General features: G+C 38.1%; 1 protein-coding gene and 1 pseudogene across 1 annotated transcript; one reads left to right on the forward strand and one right to left on the reverse strand.

Annotated features, from left to right (window-relative positions):
- Positions 1 to 20: 20 nt before the first annotated feature.
- On the forward strand, positions 21 to 21300 carry LOC131782266 (RNA helicase aquarius). Its single transcript, XM_059098999.2, has 52 exons — positions 21 to 323; positions 861 to 914; positions 1230 to 1270; positions 1494 to 1575; positions 1770 to 1844; positions 2367 to 2441; positions 2825 to 2887; positions 3073 to 3141; positions 3761 to 3864; positions 4331 to 4407; positions 4880 to 4944; positions 5195 to 5251; positions 5643 to 5702; positions 5964 to 6015; positions 6229 to 6290; positions 6395 to 6498; positions 6630 to 6729; positions 7073 to 7144; positions 7433 to 7481; positions 7586 to 7678; positions 8171 to 8219; positions 8519 to 8570; positions 8661 to 8687; positions 8772 to 8871; positions 9392 to 9486; positions 9712 to 9784; positions 9983 to 10089; positions 10800 to 10859; positions 11401 to 11510; positions 11864 to 11954; positions 12057 to 12097; positions 12384 to 12524; positions 12765 to 12834; positions 13367 to 13477; positions 13631 to 13740; positions 14027 to 14093; positions 14337 to 14405; positions 14501 to 14545; positions 15004 to 15069; positions 15247 to 15294; positions 15721 to 15762; positions 16260 to 16290; positions 16388 to 16494; positions 16719 to 16790; positions 17164 to 17223; positions 17639 to 17766; positions 18177 to 18348; positions 18612 to 18782; positions 19505 to 19702; positions 19938 to 20000; positions 20349 to 20462; positions 20812 to 21300. The coding sequence occupies exons 1-52, from the start codon at positions 246 to 248 to the stop codon at positions 20980 to 20982; spliced, it is 4293 nt and encodes a 1430-aa protein (XP_058954982.2). The 5' UTR covers positions 21 to 245; the 3' UTR covers positions 20983 to 21300.
- Positions 21301 to 22184: 884 nt separating this feature from the next.
- LOC131782269 (ecdysteroid-regulated 16 kDa protein-like) lies at positions 22185 to 22832 on the reverse strand (annotated as a pseudogene).
- Positions 22833 to 23487: the final 655 nt, after the last annotated feature.

Genomic DNA, 23487 nt, shown 5'->3' on the forward strand with positions numbered 1-23487 from the left:
ATTATCTGGATATTTTCAAAATGGCGGCCGAACACTTGTAGGAGGTGTAAAAATTTACTTGTCAAATTTTCCTTATCAGAGATAAAGAACTTATTGCAAGAGAAAGGATTGTCCTAGAAAAAATCTTTGTATTGCAATGTAATCCGAACACTTGTCAGGAACAGCAATCTCGCTTGTGACTACGTAGGAAGGACGTCTGCAAGAGCTTGTCAACACGTGCTAAAGTTTTTTGGAAGAAGCGAAATATGAGTAAGAAATCAGCAGGCCGCAGGAGGAATGCAGTTCCTACAGTGGAGCAAATTTCTTCAGATCGGATCACCAAGGTACAGTAAAATATGATTTTGGATTACTCAGTTCTGAAGGAACGAGTTTGAAATTGTAAGCATCATCCAGCTGTGTTTACGTTTCTGATTCTTTTTCAGCTGAGTCTTTCTTTCGATGGTTAAAAAGTTTTATTTCAAGAGTTTCTTTTTAGGAAAGATGCACACTTAAAATATTTAATAGTACCTGCGTGGTTCCTTTGTGTTGGTGTGAAGATCTACGTACAGTGGACATGTCGGATTGTCATCAGTTTGTTTCTCCAGACACAAAAGGACAAGCAAATTATTTCTTTGCACGCATAATTCATGTCTGGTTGTTTGACAAAGTTCGCATAGTTAAAATATTTTTTCTTTTGAGAGTTATATGGAGATAATGAAGGAGAGAAAAGATGCCGTGATTCCAACATAACTCCAGTATGGCTTGATAAAAGAGAGAAAATACAATGAATTGTCGTTGATTATGTAGAGTATGCGTGTGAGAGAGCACTACATTGAATAGTTTATGGTGATTTCTTGTTTTTTTGTTTGTTTGTTTTACAGCTGGCAAGTCAGTACTGGGGTCCTGGAGAAAGCAAGAAACCCTTCAATCCACAGGTACAAACTAGGTCTATATAAAGAAGGGAAGAAAGGGTTTTTTTTCTGTGATAAGCACATGTTAAAAGAAGCTATTAATGGGGGCAGCTACCTCTCTGATAAAAGAAAATTTAATAAATTTTAAAATTGAATAAACAGAAGTACATGTAATCCACTTCACAATACAAAATGTAGTGCACATTTCTTTGTATTAAGGGAGGTAAGATAACTGTAAAGAGAATGATTTTGTTCTTTGCATGGAAAAGAGAACACAGTGTCCTATCTCCTGTTCATTTTACTGGAGAAATAATGACTTGTTATTTTGTTTGTGTACAGATCGTTGATGACATTTATAAAGATGAAATTAAAGGCAGCAAGTAAGTACTGGTCTTATTGAGCATTGAGATCAAGAAGGAGCAGGTGCCTTGCTTTCTTTCTCAATTAAACATAATTTTGTTGTTTTGTACTCTCTTATTGATCAATCAGAGTTTTTGCTTCTCCTTTAAAGAAAAAAAATAATATGGTGTGTCTGATTAAATGTTTTAATAAGCACAATTGAACTGAAAGAACATATGATGATTATGTCTATGTTCTGAATAGGTTTTCTGTGAAGCGTGCTATGCTGTTAGAGTTCAGCCAATACTTGGAAAATTATTTGTGGCCCAACTTCAATGCAGCTAAGGTTTGTAAACATGCAAAAAAAAAAAGGCAATTTTGAGAATTGTTGATGTTGTTTCTTTTTTTTATGCTCAGACAGTGAATCTTGAGAGGGAGTGGAATTTGAGAGTCATGTATACTCAGATACATTGTTTTGTCTTACAGTGTAGCTGTGAGTAATCTCAATTTTTAAGTTATTTTAACTGTGATTTTTTCCAGGCTTCTGTTGAGTATGTCATGTCTGTCATTGTGATGGTGAATGAAAAGTTTAGGGAAGGCGTACCACCATGGGAGGTAAGAATATCAAATATCCATTATGTGTATGTTTGACTAGAGGGAAACCTGGCTGCTTGGTGGTTAGTGCACTGAACTGGAGAATGGAAGGTTCAATTTCTTGAAGCTGTGATTTGCTCTTCAACAAGATGCTAACTATAAAGTTACTGTCACTGTGCCTCTCTTCATTCAGAAGTTTTAACAGGTGCTCCAAAACTGTCAAGGAAAAATGTGTTGGTTTTATTGGTAGGAAGGGAAGGGGGGACATGGATAGAACAATGCATCTCATCCAGGGGAGATTATTTAGTTTATCCTTCTAGCTAGCTTCTTGTGAAATAAGCACAAGCAGGATGGCTTTGTTTTGGAGACCTGTCAGAGAATATGCAATTACTGATGTCAGGGTGTAAAGGTTAAGCTTATGGTACAAAGTCTGTCATAAAACATTACTTGACCTTAGAAGTATAATAAAAAATGTTTTGATAATAGGTATATTTGATAAATATCCTTGATAACTAACAAGTCACTTTTTATTCTTATTTGTAGTCATTCAAACAAAATCCAGAGGAGTTCCATGGATTTTTCCAGCGCATCATGGAAATCAGCTTGGCTGATGAAGATGTATGTCAAATATTCTTAGAAAATCAAGGAGACTTAAAAATATATTTATTTAGTACAGTAACTTAAATAAATGGTACAGAAATGTAAACTGAAGATTTCATCACAGATAATTCTTGAACTTTTTAATTTAAACAGTATGCAGGCAATGTCTAGTTATAGCAAAAAATTACCATTTGACCTGTAAGAGTGACTAGCATCCAAGTTCTCATTACAAAATCATCCCTGAATCAAACATGAAGGTCATGAGAATAAAGGAATTGATCATCAACCAAAGAAGTTCTTGATTGTTAAACAAATTCTTCACATCAGCTCCTTAGGAAATGTATATAGAACAGTATGGAAAGTTCAAAGAAAATGACTCAATAATTTTCATTCAATTCCAGATGGTGACAATTAAGGAGCAGTCTATTGTCTTGACGTTTTTGATTCATTGTTTCAACAGTCTGGTATGTCAGATCTTTCTCAATGACTTGAGCTTACCTACAGATATCTTACATTGATTAATTTTACTGTTAGAAATGAATTCCTTTTCTACACTGTGTTGGAATGATCAGGCCTCAAGTTAGTTAATTTTAAGCGATAAAATGTTGTGATTTCAACATTTTCACAAACATGTAACTTTGTTTTATAGGAAATGGATCTCATCAGAGAACAACTGCAGCACTTGGTGTCTCTGTCCATGTGGATTTCTCTTCTTCCGGTATGTTTTGTTTACTCTGGTTTAATGTACCAAGAAGTCTGGTATCATTGACAATTTGAGAGTGGTAAATAGCAAGTTCTAGTGGTTAAAAGATATAAATTCATTTATTGAATAAATCAAGCTGGCTGCACCCTTAGTTGATGACTGATGTACAGAGTGCAAATGTAACTCAGGGACCAGTTTCACCAAATGCCAGTTCCTTTTAAATAAGGATTCATACACCTCTGAGTTTAAGAACAAAAATTGAACATTTGGTATATATATTTAATGATACTATTTTGAGATACAACAAGACAGTGTATCTAATAATTGGAATCCTGCACAGGGTACTATATGAAGGTTACCACCAAACTTTCAATGTATAATAATATATTATGTATGAATCTATCCTTGGAATCCTGGACTCATCAGAGTATGATTTCTCCTCACTATTTTGCCAATAATTTTCGGCCAACAGATAATGAGAATAAGGAAAACATCAGTTAAGGGATGCTGTTTGGATTTAAGACTAAATTCTCAGCACTATCTAATGGAGAAATGTACTGTCAACAGTAATAAGAATTCAGTTTTGATCATTAGAGTTGAAGGTTAATGTGTGCTGGGTTTGTTTCTGTTAAAGGAACGTCTGGAACAAGAGTTGAAGAATGTGCCCAAGAAATATAGGAAATACTGGGAACACCTGAAAAAGAAAGAGGCCCAGGCAGATGAAGAAACCAAGAAAAAGTGAGTGCTACAAATATGGATCTCGTTCCTTGAATATGTCACTGTTAGTTATTAGTTTAACGACAGACAGAGCACAAGATTCAGGACAATGTTTATGTGAACTGCGTGCAGAAAGACCTGAACTTTTGCAGTCCTGCTTTTGTTGAGTTTTTTTTTTGTTGTTGCAGTAAATGTGCAAGTACTTGGATGCGATGAAAAAAAGGGGATACCCTCTCTAGATAGATTTAATTGTCAAATCTCTAAGCTTTGAGAAAAGCACATTGAGACAAGAATAGATTTTGTGGTTCAAATTTCAATAAGTATGCCTAACTTTAGAGCACAATTTCTCTACCAAACCAATTATACTCATTCACAATTTAAGATGTTTATTGTTAGAAATACATGTACATAACATTTTTCACTTTTGGGCTCAGGATTACAGTGTTAATTGTGCTTGTTATTATCTTTTTTATTATTATTCTTTTAGACAAGAGAAAGAAAGAAAATATTTATCAAACCTTGTTCAGAAGTTTGTGAAAATCTTACAATCAATTCCAGAGTTAGGTAAGTTATTATAGGCTGATCTCATCTTCGTATAAACAAAAAATAAAATTTAAAGAACTCATCATTAACCAATGTTGCTAGTAGTAAATCATGTTTGTACAAAAACACCTTCAAGTCCTTTTCTTTAGACTGTCACTGATTTTAATCAGTTGCCAGCTATTTTAGGCAGCTTCAGCTCAAATTTTTCTTGCATGTTTTTACAGAGATACAGAGAAAGGTGTGTGGGTGGGGGGGGAGGGGGAATGTAACAGGGCAGGAGGGTTTCAGGGAGAGGGGAGTTGTAGGGGGGCCAAAGGGACTGCAACCATCAGGTACATCCATCCATAGGAGAATGGTTTTAGAGCTAGCTACTCAGATGACATGCACATTTCTAACCAATTCTTGCTTATCACTGTCTTTGCTTTGTGAAATCAGAGCATGTTCTGTGTACTGATTAAAAAGCAAATTAAGGATTTTTTTTCCATTATTCCAGGCTCTGTGGATATGGATAAGGTTCACTATTGTGAAAGGTTCCTTGAACTCTTGGTTGACTTAGAGGTAGGAAATAATTAATAGCATTATAATTTTTGTTCAACTTACAGTTATTGTGTTTCAAAAATTCACATTTTGGAAACATTTCAGTCTGCTTTTTGAGGATTTCTGAGTTTCACAGCTGATGTCTTGTATTTAGCAATAGTTACATGTAAACTGTTGTTCCTTCTCTAACAGTGGTGTTGGACAGGTATGAAACTTTTAGAATGACCAAAACCTACTAATCTTGATTGATCTCAACAATTTGTTTCAATAGGCATTGTTACCAACTAGGAGATTTTTCAATACATTAGTGGATGATCACCATTTAGTGGTAAGATTAATTACAACATGCTTTTCCATGCCAGTGTATATTTTTAGATAATTTTTCTTGTGTTGAAAATTATTAAACCCAGTTAAGTATTTATTTCCTGATTCAAAAAATAACAAGTGAGGCCAGGTATACTTTTAAACCATGACAGATAGCCAGACAGTGTAGTTTGATTTTTATTTCTCCTTATTCTGGAATTTTTTCATAATCCCCAAAGAAAAATACCATACATTCAGAATTAGCAACACACATAGACATCAATTCACCTGAATACCATGCACATGCATACCTGAAACATAATAAATTTTGTACATCATGATTCAAATTTGTAATTAACTGTGTAATCTTGTCATTTATGGTAACATTAAAACCTGTGCACTTGATTATATTTCAGGTTAAGTGCCACCTTTCTGGTCTTGTAAGAAGAGAGTCAGAGGGAAGATTATTCAAACAAGTAAGGGAATGCTAAAGGCTTTTAAGAGTAGAGCTAGAATGCTCTTTCCTTGATTAATCCTGTTAACTTTTTCTCAGTGTTTCATAGAAAAATGTAGCAGAGGAAGAATTGTGTAGAAGAGCAAAGAAATATTTCCTGTGTGGCAGAATTATGACAAAATAGCTTAAACCATTAAAATTGAGGCAGATAATTATAATTTGTTATAACCATAAAATTCTCTGATCTGCAATGCTTCACAAACACCTTCTCTTCTCCCAACAGTTGTTGGATATGCTGAAGTTTTACACTGGTTTTGAGATAAATGATGTTACAGGTATGTCAATGGACAAAAAAAATTGTTATTAATGATAATGTTCCATGGTAATTTACTTTACTGTGTAGTAAATGTTTCACAAACATTTAATGAAAATTTGTAATGTGTATAGGCTGTATCTAAGATTATGAATGCTTACCTGCAAAGCAACTTTTATGCCTTCTCTTTTAGTTAAGTTTTTACAGATATTTCATTTTGATGCCTTTTCCATAGGTATGGCTCTGACAGATCATGAGATGGTTGACATTCATTACAACAAAATGGCTTCATTACAGGTACATATTATTGTTTTCTCAATTTCTGGGTTAATCTAGGCATAGATCAGACCTCCTAGGACATGATTGGTGAAATTATGTTTCACCTTTTTTTCCATTTATAGCGAGCAGTGTTCAAGTATTTTCCAGAGCTTCATGATTTTGCAATGAGTAACATTGCCAGCATTGATACAAGGGAAGCTCTTCTGCAACATTTTGGATCTTTGTCGTAAGTTCTTTGTGTGTTTGGTTTATTCCCAGTTACCTTAAAATTCCATTTGGAAAGCCACAAGTATGTTATGAAGACTATACCATTAACAAAAATCCTGTCCTTGTATTTTTTTGTTGTTTTTTTCTTAGAAATAAAACACTACATGAGGTAGCAGCATATTTGAAGCTGTTGCCTTCCCCAGATGATGTGGGAGTGGAGAGTAACAGAGAGTTTCTTCTAGAGATGTTGGTAAGATTGCCTTGTAATAAAAAATACTGCATTTTATTTTTTGTTGCTTAGGAACCTTTAACATTAAATATCATACAACATATCACATAATTAAAAATTTGGTAGTACATGGCCAGCGGATGGGCCAGATCACTGGCGGCTGTTCATGAGATGAGCCCACACCTCTCCTGGGCAAACTGGGGAAACAAAGACTTCTCTACAGCTCAGTAATAGCTAACTAAAGATTTCTCTTCCCTAGTCACAGCTACTTTAAAATTTAAGATGGAAATTGATGAGATGGGTTTTGTTTCTTTTGATACTGACTGCTTCAATAACACACTTAACTTCTCTGCACATTTCAAAGGTTTCTAGACACGAGCGACGCCTTTCTCAAATTGATGCCATAAATGAAATGCCTCTTTACCCTACAGAACAGGTAAATGGCGTACTGTTTATTTATTTAGTAAAACCAGTTTGCAGTACTTATCCCTGAGAATGACCTGTATTTCATTTCTCCTCACTGTATCACCCCTGGAACACACACTAAGGTCATGAGAATAAAGGAAATGATCACCATCTTAAAATAAGCGCTTGATTGTTTAATAAATTCTCTTTGTTAGTTCCATCATAAATGCCTAGAGAACAGTATGGAGAATATGCAAACTGATGTCAGGGTGTAAAGGGTTAAGAAATAATCTTCTTTTTTTTTTTTTTTTTTTAACAGATTTTGTGGGATGAAAATATTGTTCCAACAGAATATTATTCATCAGAAGGTAATTGATTGGGAGATCTGTAGAGATTGCAGTGGCTGAGTTTGAAATTATGATGAAATTGTCAATATTTTTTCTAAAAACTTTAAATACTTTTTCTTTGACAGACACTCTTGCTCTTCCAAAGTTAAACTTGCAGTTTTTGACCCTCCATGATTATCTGCTGCGTAATCTCAACCTCTTCAGGCTGGAATCTACATGTAATGAATTTTTTTTTTTGATATTGTTTACATGTACACTGTTTTGATCATTTAATGGAAAAGTCATATCAAAACCATTCTGGAATGTTATTATGTTATGATGAGTCCAAAAAGCTAATAACCATTGAATAGCTAATTTTTTTCAGCTAACTGAGGCACAGTAATTGACAGAAGTTTGCGGCTCTAAAAGATATCTTTCTCACTGATCTTGGTTCTAAAGGGGACTGGCCATTATACAATGAAAATTCATAGAATATTTGACACTTTTTTCACTCCAATTACTTTTCATTGCTTTGAAATGTTTTATATTTTTTTCAATATTAATATTTTTCATTCTATTGATTTTCCTTGGAATTTTTAAAGTTTACCTCTTTTGGGTGTGGGGAAGGGGTGGTTTTTGTTACCTCAGATGAAGCACTATGTGATGTTCATGAATTTTGTGTTTTCGTATATTGATTTTGTGCTAATTAATCATATATTGTTTTATCGAAGATGAGATCCGTCAGGACATGGAGGATGTAATTGCTAGAATGAAACCCTGGTATGTTGAAATTTGGATGTAAGCTTTTCGAGTCACAACTTCTGAATAAAGAAGATACAAGTGTTGTCTTGTGGATAAAGGACTTTTTTGTGAGGACGTTGTGACTGCAGAATTAGACGGCATGATAGTGTGTCAGTCAACCATAGAGATACATGCTGAATCGGAGCAGGGTTAGAGCTGTGTTTACGTTTCACGTTTCATGTGCCGCTCACTTCCGGTTTAATCGTGCAGCTGTTGTGTTGCAGAAAGTTAGAAAAGTCCTATTTTTTTTTAATATTATTCATTCGTTTACTTTTTAGGCAAAACGAAATGGAACAGACAGAGTTTGCTGGCTGGGCAAGAATGGGCACAGTAAGCAACGAACAAATATTCTTGAAATAAAGTAGATATTCTCAGGAAAATGCTTAAATTTACAAGTTTTGCATTTTTTTTTCTTTGCAGAAAATAATCAATTTCAGCGTAATTGAGGTTAGTAGGATGAACATTGAATTTTCTGACTAAAATTATACATCCAGTTAAATTGTATGTGTATTTTGTGTTATTATTCCACAGGTATCTAAACCAAATATCGGCGAGACTCGCCCGTCTCAGGTTAGAGCCGATGTGACCATTAACTTGAACATGAGGGACATTGTGAAAGGAGAATGGGAAGGTACATGACTTTAATAAAGTTTTATTGTTTTATCATCGTGTTGCAGGGGAATAAAAATTTAGGGCGCGAAAGCGGTAGTTATTGGGAAATCTACCCACAATTCGCTGTTTTTCGTGCGAGTGCCTTTTGACTCCTTTCCGCTAAGTCTAAAGTAGACAACGTGTTGTGATCGTGTTGGGTTTTTTCAGGTTGATTAGTGGTTAATACTATCGGAACCTTTCCTAGTGTTCTTAGCATCAGGCGATGAGGAGGCTAGATGCTCTTAGTTGTCCCACGTTCTATAACAGTCCTTGGTCGGTAGCCCGACGACAAGTCGGCAAGTTCGCCGGTATCCATTAATACTCCTGCAGGTTGGAGAGTGACACTGTAAGGGTAAAGTGTCTTGCCAATGACCAGGTTAAGGTTCGAACGAAAATCCAGCTTAATAACCACCTCAACATCACGTCGCCCAAAGTGCTTGCTTACTAGCGACTTAGATCTGTATTTTAAGCATTTGTTTTCCATTGTAATTTTATTTCAGCGTTGAGGAAACATGACGTGGTGTTTTTGGTGACTGTGCGTCCAACCCATCCCGGCCCAGTGAAGTATGATCGTTCGAAACCATTCAGAGAGCAGGTAATTTTGTAAGCATTCTACACTCTGTGTCGCACTTTACCAAACCTAGGTACTTCTTTGTGCGTGTGTCGCAATATGTCACTACTTATCATCTTGAGAAATTATAACTTGCAACAATTTCTAGTTAAAAACTAAGGGAACAAAATGTGTGATTTTACATTCTCAGTGGCGCAGATTACCAGAGAAAATCCGTCTAACATTTAGAGTATCGTTTGTGCCTTTCAGTTCGGAGTTGATTATGTACGTGGAGCCGAAATTGAAGGGATGTTAGATGAACAAGGAAAAGTAATCGAAGAAGGTAAGGTATTTTAATGCGAGGACTGTTATTTTCCTTGATATGTGTTAGGCGGCCAAGTTGTTACTGCTGCGTGTGGCATTTTCGCGCATAAATAACAAGGGGAAAATCGGCGAGCGCGGAAAATGTGTTTGTAAGAAATTACACGGCACACAAACACCACAAACTGTTTATTCATTATCTGACTGGTTTTTCCCTTAGGTCCTGAACCAAAGCCTGAATTTAAAGGAGAAGACAGAACATTTCGCTTGTGGTTGGACACGAACCAATACCAACAGGATATGGCGGAGACTGTCCATGGCGCTGAGGTAACAATCCTTTGGTCTCTCAGGAGGAAAACTCATGTCTTTCGTCTCTAGATTCTGCCGTTTTTGTCTAGTAATTGGTTCGCCATATGATGAGAGCAATTTTCAATTGATTGTCTCAAGTATTCCGGGATTTTGTTGGGTTTACGCCTCAATCTTTGTGGTTTCTTTAGAAAACTTGCGCTTCTCAAACGATTAAGCAGCATACAAAATAGCAATTTGCGCGCGTTTTAGTGTACAGGGCAAATTTCTTTTAGGTCCTTTTGATGTTCATTTTTTCCTAATTGGCTCTTGTGATTGCTTTGGCCTTGGTGTCAAGACATTCAGTCGTAAGGCCCTCCGCTTTGAAACAATCTTAAGACAGTAGCAGTTAAGAGAATGAGAAAGATGGTAAGAGCTCGGTAAAGAAATAGAGAAAGATGTTTTTCGTCTTGTCGCGAGCGTGGGACAAGGAAAAATTCTGAGTCCCCATAAAGAATCGAATCGCAGACCTTCAGATTCAGCGCTCCAATGCTCAACCACTTAGCCACAAAGACTGGTGAGCTGGGCACATCACGAAGTTATATAAGACATGCATCCTACATGCTGATAGGATCAGCAATGTCGATAGCGTCATGTAACAAAAGTAATTTTGATAGGTTGAGAATGTAATGTAACTGTTTGATACTTATCATTCTGAGTTTCTTTCTTTTTACCACTTTGTGTTATTTCAGGATGTATATGAAACTTTTAACATTCTTTTGAGACGGAAACCTAAAGAAAACAACTTTAAGGTAGATGTTGATAAATATTTTAAGTTCCATAGTGGTTTTCACCGTTTTCCCTGGCGTTACATGTTGGAAATTCGCCTCCATCGTTTCTCCTGCTCTGACAATTGATCATTCCATTTATTTTCATGACGTAGTCTAAGCCATGAATTCGTATTGACTCGAAGTTTGAGTCTTGAACATATGCGTTTTCCATGATAGTTTTGTCGAAAATTTGGTTTGAAATTTAGGAGGACACATTGTTAGTTTCTGTGAAAGAGAGTATATGTACTTTAACGAAGGTGAATTTCAATTTCAAACTTAGCCCAACTCTTAACTACTGTACTTCCGGTGCCCTTTGACGTTTACCATTCCTCGAGAAATGCCTCATTTAAAAAAAATTAAGTTAATGGAATGCTGAAGGTCAAATCTTTTTTGTTTTTTATTTTGTTTGTGACCTACGTGAACTGTTCCGTTGAAAGGTTTGATGAGATTGACTTACGTGTATTTTCGTGTGCTTTGCCACATCTTTACCAACAAATACATTCTTGAACGTCATTTCCTGCAGGCTGTTTTGGAGACCATCCGTGATTTAATGAACACAGAATGTATTGTACCAGACTGGCTCCACGATATTTTCCTGGGATATGACGATCCTGGTGCAGCTCATTACAGCAGGTACATTAATATCACATGAAGTCATTTTACTGCCTGTGTTCCTCTCGCGCTTTTGAACTTAGTGTTTGGTTTCTACGAGCAATGCCAATAACTCTTCAGTGTTGAATTGAGCGCAGAAAAACCATTTTAAGCCAGGTAATAGCGGCCAATCATAAGAGAGGGAGAAAATTTAACGAGCCAATGGAAACACAATGAAAATATACGTAACCTCATCATTGAGAAAGCGCGGGAAAAAACGCGTACGACTGAGTCACGATGAGGGTCGTTTTTCAATTGGTTCAGAAGATGACACGAGGAAGGCAGATCAATTTGGCAGATCAAATAACTTTCTTTTTAATACTTGTTTCACACAGAATGCCAAACCAGATCCGACAACTGAATTTCAACGACACATTTCTTGACTTTGAGCACCTGAAATCTTGCTTTCCCCAATATACAGTCAAGGTACGTCTGTGCTGTTTGAACTGTGATAGTCTTTTCTGCCATTCTGCGCAACGCTTCATTGTAAAAACTAAACAAAACATTCTTGCGTTACTTTATTTTCAGTGTTCTACTGAGGATCCTGCAGAACGTGTCCCACCTTTCAAGTAAGACCCTTCGTCTGTCCTCATTTTACATTTCTAGTTCATATGTTTGCGCTTAAGTAGCGTCTTGAACTGTTAAAGTTTGACACGAATGGTCGCCCAAAAATTCGCCTTTTTAAGTAGGCTGCCTTGTTTAGTTTCTCTGTGTTCTTGCTTCAAAGAATTTTAAAAAGGTATAATGCATTTTCCCCAAAAATTCCTGCTCATTCCAGTGTAACTTTAAAAAATTTAACTTACCGAAAAGTATTATGATAGTAACTTCTAACCTCTTTTTTTTTTCTGCCGGTAGGATAACTTTTCCTGAGACAGCGTCTTCCAGTAAGAAACGGAAACACGATGAAGAAGACCCTAAAGAAGTCAAGCAGGAGTTGTTGGTGGAGCCATTTGTGGTTCCCAACCGAGGACCATATCCGTTTAATCAGCCAAAAAAGTAAACACCTTTTGTTTCTTATTGTTTCAATTGCTGTGGTAATTCCGACCCGTCTTAAACTTGGAGTAAAAATTATGCGTTGCGTGAGCACGAAGTTTGGTTTTGTTTGTTTCTATTTTTGTTTTTAAGGAGACGTCGGAATGGAGATGGTTATTTTCCATTTTTCTTTCCTGTCTTCTTTTCACTGTACTTGTTTAAGATAGAGAAATAATAATTCAATGGTTTACCCTTTTTTGACAGGAATGCTGTTCCGTTCACTCCAACCCAAGTAGAGGCCATCAGAGCGGGCATGCAGCCCGGGTTAACAATGGTAAATCATATTTGTTTCTTTCTGATGTAGTTCCTATAATTTTACGATTTGTTCTGCAGTGAGGGACACGGAGGCCGAAAAGTTTGTATTTGCGTCGAAAGTTCCGCTGTTTAGTCCCTGCCACGGTCATTGTTTTGTGTTCTAAGGCAAGACGATTGTGTTCCAAGTGCCTCTTTACCCCCAGGATAAAATTGTTGGGTACCAGTGAAGCGTCAGAGAGAAGTGCCATTTATCAAGAGAGAGGGGGTGGGAAAGGGAAGGAAAGGAGAGGGAAAGGGGAAGAGCTGGAATGGAATGGACTAGCATCCCATCCAAAAGGAATAGAAGTACTACTGATTGCTTCAGGCAACGGTTGTCGGGATAGCACCTTTCAAATATGCGAGTTGGCAATCTTGCAAATCTTTTTTCTTTTGTTTTTTTTGCTTTTTTTATTCTTATTTTGGAACAGACATTTGCCATAAAATGGCTGTTGCACAGGAACACATTTCTGTTGGACTACACTTTATGTTGTTTATTTTGTGGATTGTCGCAGGTTGTGGGACCGCCAGGCACAGGCAAGACAGATGTCGCTGTGCAGATTATCTCCAACCTTTATCACAATTTTCCAGAACAGCGAACACTGCTTGTGACCCATTCTAACCAGGTAAGTTCGTCTAACTGATACAAGTTGATGATATAAAGGAAAAGAAGCATTCGGACCTGCTGAACTGTTATAGGGGACTGAATAAACTCGATTAGTACAATTTTCATTTGGCAGCTCTAACTCTCAGCTATTACTCTAACTCCTTTACCACAGGCGTTGAATCAACTTTTTGAGAAGATCATGGCTTTGGACATTGAAGAGCGTCACTTGCTTCGTCTCGGTCACGGGGAAGAAGCCCTAGAAACTGAGAAGGACTTCAGCAGGTGTGTGACTCAACTGCTTCGAGATTGGGTCTTGATAGACAAATGTCTCCCCATTTCAATCGAGCGATCGTAGTTTCCTCTGCTCTTTGCAAGCTTGGCCGTTGATTAGATTCTTATGTAACTCGTGCGCAACTACTAACAAAAAACCGTGAACTGCCCAACATCTCGGTGAGTTATTTTTGTCTACTGAAAGTAAACCAGAAATGTCTAACGTCGGCCCCGTGACGTCACAGAGCCTGGTTACAAAGAGTATTATTCCTAATGTACAATTCACTTATGCCTCTAGGTATGGTCGTGTAAATTTTGTTTTAGCCAGCAGACTGGAGCTCCTTAAGGAAGTGCAAAGGTTACAGGTAAGCACTTATCAATAGAATTGTCTTAAGGATTGTCTCACTGGAAAAAAAAACCTTCAATGTCTCATTTTCATTTCTTGTCAACTTAGTATTGTCTGAGTACAAAAGTCAAAAATTGGAACGTAAGAAAATAAACAAACCAAACAAACAAAATCATAACTGTTGCCTCGGCCAATCTGAATACTTGTTGCAAAATAACAAAACAACGGGGCAAATTTAGATTTCGTTTCCTTTTTTTTCCAGGAGAGTCTGGGTGTTCATGGCGATGTTTCTTACACATGCGAAACTGCGGGATATTTTTACTTGTATCAGGTATTTCATCCACTCTTCCTTTTCCTGTTTTTTTTTCTTGATAAAGCGCTATTCTGGCCTGATGGAATTTAACTGTTGGTTCGTTTTGTTTGCAGGTCGTCTCACGTTGGGAGGAGTACATGGCGAAGCTGAAGGCAAGAGTAAGTAACCAGCTACCCGTTTTACATTGACGCTTGAATATTTGTTACAAGCGTAACAATTACAAACTATGTTTTTGCAGGCGGGGTGGTTAAGTGGTGAGGTCCGGGATTTCAGCCTTGGCTGGGTCCTTTTTTGTGTTCTTTTTATTATTATTATTATTATTATTATTATTATTATTATTATTATTATTATTATTATTTGGAGAAGTATTTAAACGCCTTGTCACATCTCATAATGAAAACTTGAAATAGCTTCAGCAGTAATGGACCCTCTAGGTTCATTATATTTTATTTTTTGTTGTTTCACTTAAATCTTAAATCTTCTCAACCGTAAGCTAGCCTCGTAACAGTTTTACCTCGTTATGGTGTAGTATGGGAACGATTTAAAGGGGCTTGAACATTAATAAGGAACGGCAGGCGATGTTTAATTCGCTTGTTTTCGCGCTCTATCTTTTCAGAGAGGAGAAACTGCGGCGATATCTGAGTTCTTCCCTTTCACGAAATTCTTTGAGAATGCACCACAGGTAACTTTTGTTTCCTTCATTAATGGATTAATATTATTACTATGATTATTACTATTATTGGTAAGATTTTTATAAGGGTTTGATATATCAGTTAGTTCTTTTGAATAGCGCTAAGTCACTCTTATCACTTAGTTTTAATTTTCAAATGATTTTATTCGAGATGTTGTTGTTCTGTAGCCTATTTTCAAGATGAGTTCATATGAAGAAGACATGGAAATTGCAGAGGTAAATTTGTTTTCTTCACGACTCGAGTAAAGCTATTGTTTTGCTGATTTGAGAGACTGGATACAAAGAAAGAAATATAAAAAAAGATTTAAACAAGACTCTTATTTGCCTTATAATCTCAGCTCATAATTGCAACTTATGAGCTGAGATTATAATAACTAAACTCGCAAGTTCGTCTGCTTTAAAGAGCTATTGGTTAACAGCTGTACGGAAGAAAACAACTGACGGCGCGCCAAGGAAAACGATTGAAACCAAGAGGTTTTGCACGTCTTTCCCTTATTGAACGCAGGGAACAGACAAGAGATACAAAATTTTCCAAATGAGGAAGGAAATATTCAGAAACATAGTGTTACATGCTGGTGTAGTCTACTTCATGTGCAATCTTCTGGTGTCAATTACTGTTTGATTTGATTTTGTTTCATTCAGGGCTGCTATCGATATATTAAGAAGATATTTCAGCAGTTAGAGGTTAGATACATTTATTTTTTCGCACTACAATTTTTTTCATTAGAATGGAGCGACATTGCCATGTCTTTGAAACGTAGCCTTGTCGTAGCAGTTTCTCTGTAATTGCGTACTTTTTCGGGTGATACATATTTGATCTTTCTTAGGAAACATTCTTATCTAGGGACAATCTACCAGCTTCTTTTAGTATTGTGTTGAAATTGCCCCGTTCGGCCTTCTCCCATTTCCACCGTTGGTTTCCCCCCGTCTCTTTTCCCATGAACTTATGGTTTTGTGATTTTTTTTGTTGTTTGGTTCATTGTTTGTTTTCCTTTTGTTGATTTATCCCAGAACATTAGTTCTTTTCTAATTCCTATAAAATCTTTGCTTTTGCTGATGTATCCCTCACACAGTTCGCTTGCCATTGTGGGATAGAAAACGTCTAGGCATACTTAGGAAACTGAATGCGAATAGTTGTATTTTATCGCAGAAAACATACTTTGACGAATTTATTTTTACAGGAATTTAGAGCATTTGAGCTTCTCAGAAGCGGTAAGAAGATTTCACTCTTTTTCTTCCTTTTTGTGTGAGTACGTCATATGTTGTTCGCTTTTAAATTTTGCGTTTTTTGACGGATTTTATCTGACAGGTCGCGATCGAACAAACTACCTCCTAGTGAAAGAAGCTAAGATCATAGCCATGACTTGTACCCATGCCGCACTCAAGAGGAGAGACCTAGTGGAGCTTGGATTTAAGGTGAGGAGAATTTTACCAAGTTGCCGTAGCATAAGGCTCACAGTTGAGGACTCTTTGAAGAGTAATTTATTTCTACAAAGAATGTAATTAATGCTGTGTTTTGGAAGGTCTTAGCGGGTTTGAATCTGATGAGAATTCATTTGGTTTTAGAAGTTTGCTTAACCGTCGCTAAACGGTTGAGTTTAAATGAATCCTTTCTTCATTCTGCTCTTGTTGAATTTTAGTACGACAATGTTCTCATGGAGGAGTCCGCACAGATCCTAGAGATTGAGACGTTTATTCCACTACTGCTTCAGGTGGGAAACTTGCTCTGTATCACAAATGCTAAGTACTGAGTTCGATACGAAACTAGTGAGGCCAACACTTGACAAGAAAACATTTGAAGTAATTTTTTGTTGTGCTAAACTATTCACAGTTTGAAGAAAACTACAAAATATTGGTTTTAATTAATACGATAGAAAAGATGCAGAAACCATGACATGGGTTCTTCCGGTAACAGGACTGAAAAGTACTTGTTACTCCTAGGAATTCATGCACTGTCTTTTCCAGAGACGATCTGTTGTAATCGTGCAGTTTCCCATTGAGACCCGTGATTAACCAGCAAATAGCAACAGTTACGGTAATAAATATCTAACTCACCTTTCGTATTTTCTTTCACATGATGAATAGAATCCAGAAGATGGATACAATCGAATGAAAAGGGTCATTCTCATCGGAGATCATCATCAGGTATCTTTGTTGTACGCCAGTTTTTGCGTGGTATTCGTCAGCTCAGCGGGCAATAATTGAGCATACGCAACGGGTCAAATAGGCCATTTTGCAGTTGTGCACTTAGTTGCCAAGCCTTTGATTTGGAGTGAGGCTGAAGGTGACCTCGTGGTAGAGACCAGTATCTAGTTAGCGTGATAACAAAGTAATTTAAATTTGATAAGCGGCGAGGTTTGTATCATAACAAGGTCAACCTTAGCCTCATTCCTGTTCAAAGGCTTGGCAACCAAGCACTCAACGTAAAATGGACTATTGTCGCTGGGACTTATATAGGGAGCAATAAAGGATTGTTTTATATTTCCCTTTTTTCTTCTTTTGTATTTATTTAGTTATTCATTTATATATATGTATATTTACATTTTTTTTAAATTATCAGCTTCCTCCTGTTATAAAGAACATGGCTTTTCAGAAGTTTTCCAACATGGAGCAATCTCTTTTCACGAGATTTGTCAGACTTTGTGTTCCCACAGTTGAACTCGATGCTCAAGGTCGTGCACGATCCAGGTATGAATTATTCAAACCTCGCCTGATTTTATCATCAAACCCAGGGACCAGTCAATGTTTATCTCCGGGGGGGAGGGAGTGGAAAAGTTTTGGGAGATCATATGGTTTTTCGGGAACCGGAGGGGGAATTAGTCACCGCCAACGGAGTTTAAAGGACGGACGGACGGACGGACGGACCGTAGAAAATTGACCGTCAATTGAAGGGGGGGGGGGGGAGGTTGGTCGTAGGAATATCACAGAGCCTTTTGGGGCGGGGGGGGGGTCACGCAAATTTTATAGTAACGAGGTTTGGTTTCTCCAGAATAAGTAAAATTCTTAACGGTGTCATGCTTTGAAAATTCGATAAAACCTCAGAGAAATGGGCGGTAAAGCTCGAAAGACTTAACCTTTTTAACATGACTTTCTTTCAGCCTATGTAGCCTGTACAACTGGAGGTACAACAAACTTGGTGATCTTCCTCATGTCCATACGTGGCCTGAGTACTGTGTGGAGAATCCTGGATTTTTCTTTGATTTTCAGCTGATCGATGTTCAGGATTTCAACGGCGTTGGCGAATCAGAACCCAACCCTTACTTTTATCAGGTAAGTACTTTGAATTTTACTGGGCTTCATGGCGAAGATCTGATATCCTCCTCCTTTGGGGATAACGGAGTGGTTCTAATGTTTGTTTCCGGTGGCCAGCGTTTTTCTCCAAGTTTTTCCTTTAATGTTCAATTCACGAATCATTTTACTTGTAACTGTGGGAGTCACGCAAGTGTAAATGAAAATGTAACGGTAACCCTGTCACCCACCACGGCGGGAACCAATTGCTTTGATAATAGCTTTCACTTTCTTGACCACTTTAGAATCTAGGTGAGGCCGAATACGCTGTGGCCATCTTTATGTACATGCGCCTCATTGGGTACCCCGCTGACAAGATCGCCATTTTAACAACATACAACGGACAGAAGCATCTTATCCGTGACGTTATTAAGCAAAGATGTGCAAACAACCCTCTGATTGGACAACCGAGCAAGGTAAAGTGGAAGAAGGGTAGGGTTATGTTTAAGCTGTGATTGTAACTGGTACTGTCTTGGCTGAGGTCTGAGTCAGTTCTGCCTTTGAATAGCACATGTCTGTTTTGGTGTGTACCTTCAATAAGGTTGTGAACTAGCCTCATGCAGGATTTCACACAATCATATTATATGCCAAAGTATGCAACTAAATCCTCGGCAGCAACCTAGCAGTTAGTAATGAGGGATAACAAAACAACAAGATGGTTGCGGGAAAACACGTTACTGACGCTAAGAGTCACTTAGGGCGGTAAATAAAAGTGGTGCTTGAAGCGGGAATGATTAGAATTTTTCAAGTGCGGGAGAGCTTGTTCTTGGCGCAAAGGGCGGGAAAACATGTAACTGGTGCTCAGCGCTACCGATCGTGGGAAATATACATTGTGCTAGACGCTGGAGAGATGTGAGTGGTGCAAAACGTAGTAGTCATGAGATATGTGCCAATGGCGAGAAAAACTTGTCAATGAGTCTGAGCGCGGGAGAATATTCTATTGATGCCGTGTGACTGAAACATATCTAAGCTCAGTGTGTTAACAATGGACCTTAAAACGATTTCGTTAGCGGGAAAAATTTTGGCGAGAAATCCCCATTCAAATTAAAAGTAAAAAAAAAAGGAAGACACAATTTGAATGAAAGTAGTAATTTTATTTCCATTAACTCTTTTGTCCTCTCTTTTATTAATTGTGCAGGTCACTACTGTGGATCGTTACCAGGGGCAACAGAACGACTACATCATCTTGTCTCTCGTCCGCACCAAGACTGTGGGTCACATCCGGGATGTGCGCCGTCTTGTAGTGGCTATGTCACGTGCCAGGTTAGGTCTTTATGTCCTCGCACGTGTCAGCCTCTTCCAGAACTGCTTTGAGCTCAGACCTGCCTTCTCTCAGGTGAGTAGAACTTCTCATATTCTGAGTATACAAGGGACAACTAGTTCGTTGGCAACGCTTGCGTTAAGTCTTTTCAGAGTAGCGTTACGCGCGAATAAAGCGTCACGCCGTTTTGCGTTATGCCTAACCCAAATTTGGTCATAATTTGGCGTTTACGTGACTATTCATGAGGCTATCGTCCATTGGTAAAACGTTGAAAGGTAAGATGACATCTACATTGTTCTCTTCTCCATAGTTGACCAGCCGACCGCTGAAGCTCTCCTTAGCACCTAGTGAAAGATATCCCCCGTCCAGACCGGTAAGTTGACTGACAGATTTCCAAATTATGTCGCAATGCATGGAGCATTTTGGTCTGGGCATATTTTGCTCCTTCCCATCCTTGTAAGGAGGAACACTTTCAGGAATTGAACGTATGCCTGTTATCTAATATTGAAAAGGGGACATGTGATTGTCACAAAGGCGTTACATCACAATTTTAGGGTTCGTGACTTTTCCAACAAAATTTGGTCCACAGTTGAAGGTTTTAAACAATCAATCAAAAAAGTTAATTTTGATGGTGGTTTTTCTCAATTTATTTTGCGTCTTTCACCTGTTATTCGCGAAATGCACTCGCTATTTTACACCTTTTTTCCCTCATTAAATTAAGCGTGGAGTTCCTCCAGCTGAGCGACCGTTTATTGTCGAGGACATGCCTCAGATGCATCGTTTCGTATATGACTTCTACAGTCAGTATGTGGAATCATTAAGAGCACAGAGAGAGGTTAGTTTGTTATCATATCTTATGTTTTATCAGAGATGCCGATCCATTTTCTTTAATTTTCCCGTCAACCGATGCTTGTGGAATTGAAAAGTGGACAGTGGACACTGCCAAAGCCCCATCTTTGTGAATTGCAACGTAAGCTAGCGGGGCAATCAGCCTAATATAATGTTACTAGAGCAAAGCATGGGGGTCGTGGAACCGATTCTGAGCACGGGAAAGCACTCAGCACTTGCAGCCAGGAGCTAGCAGCATCAAGTGCGAAAAGATTTATAAGCGTGGGAGACGAATTTCTTTAGGCTCTTCCAATATTGTGTTGAAGTTATAGATTTCTTACCTGTTTATCTTTTAGTACATGGCTAACATTCCACAGCCGCCAGAGGAAGACAAGGAAGACGAAGAGCCGGCTGAGCAGGGCGGCGAGAAAGACGAAAACGGGACTGGAAATGTGAACGAAATAAACGAAGAGGCAGGATCGCCGATTGTGAATGAAGTGGAACAAATGGAAGAAGAAGCTAATTAACGAATTTTGCAGAACTCTAAAATGATAACTGGAGAATTTGATTTGAGGGTGATCAAAAATTCCGCTCTATTCGAGTATTTTGTTGTTGTTTGTTAGAAACAAACAACAACAAGTATAACATGCGCCAATAAAAAAAACATATTCTTGGTAAGCTATCAGACCCCCATGCGAAAATGTTTTGTATCTAGAGACTTAAAGCGACAGCGCTGCCTTGGCGATGAATTGTGCGTCATTCCTTGTCGCCTACTTTTCTGTTACTATGTATGAACTCAGTTTTGTATGTGTAGAACTAAAGTAAAACCTCACTTTCGTGGTAAATATGTGGGACGTTTCCTCATTCACTCTACCGAAGAAGCGGCTATGGTGAAATGGCTTCGAAAGTTTTTCTTGGCAACCAGGAGAGCGAAAAAGGCAGCCCGAAAGATGGAGGAAAAAGAATACGAGTTAATTCGCCTTCTGTCTGTCGAGTTACTCCGGGCTCAATGCCTCCAGTGAAAAAAGAATATTTGGTCGTTGGTCAAGGGAGGCGGGGGGGCATGGCGCTGAATAGCTTATGCCTGCTTAAGTGCGTTTCAACAATTGTTTGTAACCTTTTTCGTTGGGATCACATCACTTTCTCTGTTCCATTTCGAAAAAGCCGTTAAATTTCAGATCGGGAAGGTTGCATGCTACCCACTTTCACTCTTATGATGTGCCAAGCAATCGTATCGAACCGTAATGTGACGAAGTGTTTTAACATAACAATTTAACCCGAATTAAGTTGTTCCTCATTTAATCTGGCAAAAGGATGCGAAAAACCAAATATCTCACACTGACCAGCCAAAACTAATTAGCCTAAGAGACATACAAATAAACAGTATACTGAAATAAAGTTCATCCCACAGATCAGAGACTTGCCATCTTGATTTTTGGTTTGCGCTTCTAGTTTCGAAAGTAAATATTTGGGACTTTTGCTCAATCACTCCACCGAAGAAGTGGCTATGGTGAAAATGGCTTGGCAATTAGGAGAGCGAAAAAGGCAGCCCGAAAGATGGAGGAAAAAGAATACGAGTTAATTCGCCTTTTGTCTGTCGAGTTACTCCGGGTTCAATGCCTTCAATTAATTATTGGACTTGCTATCCACTTTCACTCTTGTGATGTGTCAAGCAATCGTATCGAACCGTAATGTGACGAAATGTTTTAAAATAACAATTTAACCCGAATTAAGTTGTTCCTCATTTAATCTGGCAAAAGGATGCAAAAAAACCAAATATCTCACACTGACCAACCAGGACTAATTAGTCTAAGAGATATACAATGTAACAGTATACTGAATTAAAGTTCACTGAATATGCAACTTAACAATCCCACAGATCAGAGACTTGCCATCTTGATCTTTGATTTGCGCTTCTAGTTTCACGTCACCGCTGGGGACAGAGGGTGAGACGAATTCGACCAAAACAAACTCCACTTGTACACCGCTCTTCAATGGACAAGATAATCCGTGGTCTTGACACGCATTGGGATTCGGCACCGGAAGGCGCACATGTATCGGTCCCTTGATAGCGTATGCGTAAATCTTAGCGCCGGTGACAACTTCGTGCGGGATGAAGGTGATGGTGACTGTTTCATTACTTCCTTTCTTCAGAACGCACGGTTCTTCCTCGCACGGCATTACATCAATGGAGACGATTTCACCCAGCTCTTTAGTAGATGGGCACTTCTGGTAGCTGATTTTTTTGCAGGAAACTACTGCAAGCAGAGAGACAAGAAGGAAAACTACAGCCTTCATCTTGGGTTGCCTTTGCTCTTTCCTTTGCTCTTCAGCTTGGATTTGCAGTTATAATAGAGGCGTGCTTTCGATGCGTCATTCAGTTTCGGTTTTTAAATGCAAATTATAACTCATTAGTGTCACACGACGGTTTTTTTTTTATCCCATTACACGTCACACCTCTTTCTTGTGATAAGGTTACAACCTGCTCTAAATAACCACAAACTGCGCAAGTGATAGTTAGGAGAGGGAAGAGCGTAAAAGGAGCGTGGGACTCGCCTGAACACGCAAAAATATCGCCTGTCGCTTGAGGTTGTTTCTATTCTGGTCCCTTTCCAACATAACTCATCAATGTCACGCAACGATTGTCTTTAAACACTTTACACCTCAACATCAGTATGCGTATTATCCACACTGTTCTTTATTCATTTCCTAAGGTGCTGAAAAGGAGAATTTGTCTAATAATCAAGAGATTGTAGCTTATCATTTCCTTTATTCTCGTGACCTTCATGTTTGATTCAGAGAGTTAAAAGAACAAATAAGTTGGATGTGTTCGCCACATGTTGGAGCTGACACTAATGTAATATTTTTTAGACGCAATGACACCAAAGCTATTAGAATAGAAAAAGTAACGCAGAATGTGGTAAAACAAACTGAAATGGTTCCGTTGTAAAGGTTTCTGAAACACTCTTACCCCACAAAGAAATTCTTCCTAAATGGTTTTGAATTTAGAGAACTCGGCACCACACCATCTT

This window comes from Pocillopora verrucosa, chromosome 7 (assembly GCF_036669915.1).
Source record: "Pocillopora verrucosa isolate sample1 chromosome 7, ASM3666991v2, whole genome shotgun sequence".
Lineage (NCBI taxonomy): Eukaryota > Metazoa > Cnidaria > Anthozoa > Scleractinia > Pocilloporidae > Pocillopora > Pocillopora verrucosa.